The sequence below is a fragment of the Somniosus microcephalus genome, chromosome 14 (genome assembly GCF_052327205.1).
Source record: "Somniosus microcephalus isolate GS21.2 chromosome 14, FLI_Smic_1.0, whole genome shotgun sequence".
Classification (NCBI taxonomy): Eukaryota; Metazoa; Chordata; class Chondrichthyes; order Squaliformes; family Somniosidae; genus Somniosus; species Somniosus microcephalus.
Genome location: NC_141000.1, coordinates 87,528,606 through 87,536,284, shown reverse-complemented (window position 1 = coordinate 87,536,284; position 7,679 = coordinate 87,528,606). Strand labels below are relative to the sequence as shown.

Here is a 7,679-nt window from a genome sequence, read left to right as displayed (position 1 = left end):
TATGCAAGAGTTCCTGGTGCTGTGGAATTTACAGCATTACTGTGGTAAACATATTGTGCAGCATTGGTGGCAACAGAGAAACAACTACACATGGACTATTGGTGATGGCTGATGAATATTTCAGGGGTGTGCTCAATCTGCCTGTGGCTGGGAAAAAAAGAGAGGCCAGGGCAACCAGTACTAGGCATTCATATTTGCTGCAGCCGGCACTGCTGACTCCAGAGGAGTCTTGGAAAACCACCTACAAAGGTGGTTCTCTGCTCCGCCGGTGACAGCTGTGCTGTTTTCGTTGTAAAGTAGCACTGCTGCAGTCAGGGCTAGCTCCCAGCATACGCAGCACTGAAATATATAAAGGGCTTATTTATCAGGCTGTATTAATTTCTTTTTGTTCTTCAATTAATTGAAATTCATAACCGCTTTTATAAATTGACTATCCTCAGAGCGACCATTTTTACTGTTTGGTAAATACCTTAAGTAAATACTGTCTGGTACATGAGTAATTATATTACTATAAAGTTAATTTATTTTTTTAAAACACATAAAAAATACAACTACAATACAGATACAAGACATATAAAATATGAATATAAATCACCGCTAATGCTCGCTATTTCTAAAACCGACAGGGGCCAGATTTCACTTTCGGTGGAGATGGAAAACTGGCAGGAGTGGATCATCTGCCTGTTATACACCCTGCACGATTTTCCTTTCCATTGACTTCATCTGCAACTCGTTGCCGAAGGTGAAAATCGGTCCCATTACGTTTTAATGTGATGTTCCTTTTAGGGTAAAAGTGATGAAAAGCATAAGGGAAAAATTATTTCTCCCAAGTACTCTCCCTCTTTTATATTAGAAAATGATATTCTTACTAACTATCTCTTCTACGTTTTTCTCTTTAAAATAGAAGGGGTTCCTTCTCTGCTCTGGTAATGTCAGTTATGAGAAGTATCCCACTGCATCTTGGAATGGTTCCATTGCAAACAAGATTTCAAATCGGCTTGAGAGCTGTTCCAGAGCCACCCAACCCTAGGAACCACACTACAAACTGGGAGATTTGTATCTTCATAAAGGACATTATTGGGACTGGGTGAAGGGTACGCTACTCTGCACTGTGCGATACTTGACTTTAGGATGCTTGGCAATGGGTGCCAAACGTGAGAGAATATTCTGTTCCCCAGAACTGACAAAAACTGCACCTTGATGAGCACAGAATTCATTAGCACAAGACAACATTATCTTAGAGTAAACTAAATTTAAATCAAACTAATGCATTTCAAAGGACGTATACAGGTTCCAAAAAGAAATACAATTTCTTCTTTATTTTTTTTATTAAATAGATCATTGAACTCACAGTTTTCTTCTGTCGTGTTTGTTCTTTCCTCTCATGAGCACTCTCCATTTTCTGGTAGTAGACCCTGGCTGCCAGTTCTTCTGGCCTAAGCCTCTGCAAGTGCATTTCAGTGTATGGAGGCAGTGTCTCTTCCTCTTCTGTCCTGTAGCTTGGAGATTTCCCATAATAATGGTCATTCCCTCGCTTGATGCTGGTTTTGGAAGGGGTTTCACTGCTGTAGCTTTCATTGTAAGATCTGCATTTGGCTTTTCTCTCCAGAATACTGTTCATGAAAGCATCATCATAGGCTCTGCCACCATCATTTGTGCACCTTAGTGGATATTCTTCCTGCCTATCTCTCTTCCTTTGACTATTATAAACTTGTCCCTGGTCAGCATCATACAGTTCATTCCTGCTTCTACTCCTTTTATTGTAATAATCATCCAAAGAGCTGTCTTGATAGTGGTACCGGTCTCTGAGTGCTCTGTAATACTCCCCTCTGTCAGCATCTTTTCTCTCCCATCGTTCTGGCTCCAGGGAATTACCCCTCCTCCCCCTGTAATGGTAGGATTCAGCAAACTCTTCAAGTTCATCCAGTGACCTTGTTTGTTCCTTGTCATTGAATTCAACCCTTTGTCTTTCACAAGATCGAGATCGTGACCTAGTGAACAATAAAAATGAAATATTCTTAATGGCTTTCTACTGCAATTCAAAACGAGCTACATCCTGCTATATGATGTGCCCATTGCTACGAAAGTTCATTCACTTTCATGGAATATGTACATAGCAAAAAACTTATTCTTACTAAACAGCATGTACAGTATTCATGTTAGTTCACACTTCTGTTCTGCCTTGGTTTTGGAGCGACAAAGTCTGGTACTCTGAAGTCAAAGTTGAAAGTCATAGAATACAAATTAAAATACTTGAAGCTCCCATGACTGAAACCACTAAAAAGGTTAGAGAAGTTACACCTGTGCTCAGGAGTGTGTCCAAGAACCATCACCATTTTGACTACAAATTGCATTACCACCACCACTACTAGATCGTTACTCTCCTTCAGAGTAACCAGTTTTCATTAGATCTGCATATCCCCTTCCCCATTAGAGACAAAAAGCATTGGCCCGGAATTTGCGGTCAGCGGCGAAGCAAAGGTGGTCACCGCTGGCCCTGAAGATCTTACGATCTCTGTGGCGAGAAGCTTGCCTTTTTTGACATTTAAGTGGGGTTCCTCTAGTAGGATCTGGCTAAGCAGCCAATTACATTCCATCTCACTAGCCACCCCTCAAACTCGCCCTCATCCTATTGCAATCATATCAACTAACAACACACAAGGGTAGGCACAGGTGTTTTATGCAATGTTCATGTAAAGTTTCTGTTAGTGGTGTCAATCATTGAAACCTTTATTTTCAACATTCTGCGTTATTGGACAGATTTATGTGCCCCTTTGGAAGTGGCTTAGTGAGTTGCACTGAATGGTGAGACATAACAGTACCCCCCACAATGGTGGTGAGTGTGAAAGAAATGACTTGGACATTGTAGGGATGCTTTATGGTGTTGGTGTGGGGTGGTGCCAACCTGGCGCATCATGTGGCAGCCAGGGTGTACAGCGTCAAGTGAAGTAAATCTGACCATGGTGAGGCCATCCCAGGCAGCAATGTGCTCGGGTGCTGATGCCCTCTGTCCTGTGCAGCATCAGTTGATTGTGAAGAAGGTTGGTGTTGTTGGTGCTGCTGGTGTTGGGGCTGATCGTGTTGGGATTCGGAGGACCAAGGCGAGATAGTTTCAAGGGCACCGATGCTGGTGTAATAGATGGCAGGTGAAGTAGAGATGACAGAAGTGATCTGTCAATGGTGAGAGAGGTAATGAAGCCAGACTGGATGGAGACTTGTGTAAAGACTTGCAGCATGGTGAATCTGTCATGGAAATGCAGTGAAGAAGAGCTGAGGGAAGATATCTCTCTAGGGTGGGAGCTTTTACTTTACATTTGAAGTTGTCAACTCAACAGCTGATTCAATGACCACTGAACTCCTGCCTCAGCTTAACAGACGTGATCCCCGAGCAGCGAGGACCCCGTGGGTGAGCACGTAAAATCAAAGGGTGAGCTCAAAAGTATTCTTAATGATCCTTAAACAGGGTCATAATTACCTGAATTGGGTCCCCCGCTGCTGCGTGTCGGGTCTGCTCAGCGCTGACAGACCAGACATTGGGAAAAGGCACGTGGCGGTGGGTTCACAGCGGGGTCCAACCCTCTGGGGGAAAGAAATACTTTCCCACCCGACCTGCCACCGATCGCGCCCGCTGACCCCCTGGAAAGTCTCGGCCTAAGTATTTTGGTTATGTGATTGGAAATTTAAATATGGAAACTAACTATGTTGTTGTTATATTTAGGCAAGTCTGTGCTGTTTTTTCTTTGTCCTACTTTACTAAATGATTTTATATATAGATCATCGAACAAACACTAAAAACGTAACATTTACCATTATCCTGTAACTGCTTAGGGATTTAAATGAACTTTCTATATTAAAGTCGTAATAACAATCGGTATCGAGGAGTAGTTTTAAATGTACGTGTAGCTGTTTATTAACTGTTCATTTTGTCTAATTCACTTGCAAGAACGTTTCTCCATCTCCAGCAATGTCAATTTTTTTTTAGAGGATGGAATAAAAAGGTCAGGAGGGAGTTATGACCTCTGATAATATGGATGACCAACAGTGTACCTGCGAGGCTGTACAGGTTATTGTAAAAAAAAAACTATAAAGAGGAATATTTATATATATGCTATACGAGATTTATTTTTCAAACACTGAACATTTCTTTTACTGTACCTGCTACTGCTGCGTTCATTGTCTCTCTTTTCTCTGCACTTGAAATGTCCCGATCCTCTTCCCAGCTGAGCCCTGGGTGCTGAGTCAGCGTCCTGGTCAGTAATTGTGGGGAGCGCTTGTCTTCGAGCCTGACAGAATGTCTGGCGGTAATCAGTGTTCTGATCGTGCAGTGAACTCAGCTCTGACATGTTGCTGGCTGTATAATACAAAAAGTTTAAAACATTTATTTATATTCTTTTTCTAATGTTTTCCTGGTGGTTTACATTACAAACTGGTACCAGACAAAAGCAACCCAGAATTCTTCCAAAACTGGTTTACAATGCAAATCACAGCTTCTGATTTGCATATGAAAAGGGAAAGCGAATGCTGAACTCAATTAAAAACAGAAAATGCAGCAAACACTCATTTCCCACCGAGATGCTCTCTGACTAAACCCTGTGATGGCGTCAGCCTAGCACCTGCTCTTGCACAATGTCAGTCTGCTGCTTGCAGAGCAGCCCTTCAGTACTAGATTATTGTTCACAGCCTGGATCTTGGAGTAAAAAGGCTTTGGAATACTTGAAAGGCTATTGTCATCTTTGTAAACTAACAATCGCATCAGATATTTCTAAAAGCATATGCGTTTGCAGTGTAAAGGCTAAAAAAAAAATTCAACTACCCGTACAAAAATCACATCACAATAGTTTGAGCTGTAGCAGACAGTGCACACTTTCCCAACAGTGAGATTGGCAGCCGTGGAATCATATTTTTCAGAGCAAGCTATTTCTACAATTTCCAGGAACTTTGCCAACTCAAAAATTCTCTGAAGTCAATAATGGCTCTGTAAAGTGCTAAGTATTTCTCATTGCATGTAGTCTCCCTACATAGAATCATCGAATAGTACAGCTCAGAAGGAGGCCGCTCGGCCCATTGAGTCTGCACTGGCTCTTTCGAAGAGCAATTCAATTAGTCCCACTCCTCCGCTCTTCATATCCCTGCAGTTTTTTTTCTCTTTCAAGTATTTATCTAATTCCCTTCTGAAAGCTACTACTGAATCTGTTTCCACCACCCTATCAGGCAGTGCATTCCAAATCCTAACCACTCGTTGCATAATAAAGTTTTTCCTCATGTCGCCTTTGATTCTTTTGCCAATCACTTTAAATCTGTGCCCTCTGGTTATCGACCCTTCAGTCATTGGAAACAGTTTCTCTTTATTTACGCTATCTAAACCCCTCATGATTTTAAACACCGCTATCAAATCTCCTCTTAGACTTCTCTGCTCTAGGGATAACAACCGCAGCTTCTCCAGTCTATCCACGTAACTGTATTCCCTCATCCCTGGAACCATTCTAGTAAATCTCTTCTCTACCCTCTCCAAAGCCTTCACGTCCTTCCTAAAGTGTGGTGCCCAGAATTGGACACAATACTCCAGCTGAGGCCGAACTAGTGTTTTTTATAGGTTTAACATGACTTCCTGGCTTTTGTACTCTCTACCTCTATTTATAAAGCCCAGGATCCCATATGCTTTATTAACTGCTTTGTTAACCTGTCCCGCCACCTTCAAAGATTTGTACACAAACACTCCAAGTCTCTCTGATCTTGCACCCCCTTTAAAATTGTACCATTTAGCTTGTATTGTCTTTCCTCATTCTTCCTACCAAAATCTTTCCTCATTCTTCCTACCAAAATCTATCACCTCACATTTTTCTGCATTAAATTTCATCTGCTATGTATCCGCCCATTCCACTAGCCTGTCTATGTCCTCTTGAAGTCTATTACTATCTCCTTCACTGTTTACTACTCTTCCAAGTTTCGTGTCATCTGCAAATTTTGAAATTGTGCCCATTAATTGTCATACGGCCATTGTGATGTTCAGTTTATCTTCTGAGCTTTCGGATGGCAGAACGAATTGAGTGCTTCTGCTTTACAGGTAACAAGCAGAGCCACGAGTTTGTAGTGATTGAATGATTCAAATTATTACAGATTCCCAGATTTGTGAAGATGTTTTGGGGACCTCATTACATGATTTTATGCATTTTTCCACAAAAAGTGCAAACTGGTGACTCCCGCAATAGTTGATGACTTTGGTCCTGAAAATTCTGCGGAGGGTGGTCCCGGCTGTTTTCAGCCATTTACACCATTTCTGGGGGATTCTGCCAGTCTCCCACTACAGTTATAGCAGGAGACCGTGAAAACCTTCACGGAATTTCAGAGGCCTTGTGTAATATTGACTTTATTTACACTGAAAATGTTAACCATATCAATATAATTATTACATATTAAAACTGGTAGATGGGACTCCGCATTCCATTTCAAAATGCATACTTCAAAATCCCGTAGATTTGGATAGTAGTGCTATTATTTCTTTAACTCAGGACGAAGATGAGGCAATCTAATTAGCAGCTTGGCTGAGGATGAACAGAACCCAATGAACCATGATAGTGCAAACTGAAACAAGACATAGGTCTCTGTGAAGTTAGTATTTTTACTGAGCCAGCAGATTTACAGAAGAAATCAACCCCAACTATCTCTCAAATTTATCTCAATACCTATAACCCGTACATTGCTCATACTTTCTCCGAGAGGGGTCAAATTGTGCCAGCTCCTTTTCCACATAGTAAAGGACCTTCATGGAGTCTTGCTCTTTGTTGGCTTGAATCCTGTAGCCACTATGTACTATGGAGGAAATAGAAAAAAATAGCTGTATTACAGGAACCTGGCCTTAAATCAATTTATAGCTAATAACTTAAAGAAACATATGTGTTTTGCAAATATAAGTTTTGATTTACTGTTTATATGAGGGTTTCACTGTCACATAATCAAACCAAAATGTAAAGAACGTACAAACTGAAGGTGCTGACTCATGGTGCGGCACCAGCAACCCTCCTGCACCTCCTCAAGTAGTCTTTCTTCATATCTGAGCTTGTTCAACCATGGAAGTCAATACAAACTTTTGTCAGCAAAAGTCATTGGACAGGAGTAAGAAGCAGGAACCAACACTTATTTCCCACCTTGTCCAAGGGTACTGAGCCCAACTGTAGTGCTCCAATAACTGATACAATAGCAAAACTGCCTTTTCTCAGTTCTGTAGAAGGGTTTCGACCAGAAACGTTGACTCTGTTTCTCTCTCCACGGAATTTGCCTGGCCTGCTGAGTTTTTCCAGTGTTTTCTGTTGTTATTTTGCTCCAATAACTGTACCAGCTGAGATTAGCCAACCCAGCATACACAGAAATTTAACCTGGGATCTTCTGATCTGTACACCTTTGTAGTACATTGGGCAGTGTACTTATCCACGAGGGCATCAGGTGCTGGTAGCAATTACATAGGAGCAAGAGTAGGCCATTTAGCCCCCTCGAGCCTGTTCCACCATTCAATTAGATCATGGCTGATCTGTACCTCAACCCCATTTACCCGCCTTTCCTCCATATCCCTTACCTAAAAAAAAAAATCATCTCGGTCTTGTATATAATGCCTGTTTGAGGCTCCCTTTGTAAAACTGGGCTGAACGCAACTGGCGTGGGCCGGCTGCATTCAGGAGAACCAG

General features: G+C 41.7%; 1 protein-coding gene and 1 long non-coding RNA gene across 3 annotated transcripts in view; one reads left to right on the top strand and one right to left on the bottom strand.

The window, feature by feature from the left end:
- ildr2a (immunoglobulin like domain containing receptor 2a) overlaps positions 1-7,679 on the bottom strand; it is a 153,751-nt gene that overhangs the window by 19,829 nt on the left and 126,243 nt on the right. For both annotated transcript variants that reach the window (XM_086006882.1, XM_086006883.1), the window contains 3 exons: positions 6,697-6,810; positions 4,156-4,351; positions 1,352-1,991 (listed from right to left, as the gene is read on the bottom strand). In XM_086006882.1, coding sequence (XP_085863008.1) covers positions 1,352-1,991; positions 4,156-4,351; positions 6,697-6,810 — 950 coding nt within the window. The remainder of the gene's footprint in view (positions 1-1,351; positions 1,992-4,155; positions 4,352-6,696; positions 6,811-7,679) is intronic.
- Positions 1-7,679, top strand: part of LOC147107660 (uncharacterized) — a 56,857-nt gene that overhangs the window by 43,656 nt on the left and 5,522 nt on the right. The window lies entirely within an intron of this gene.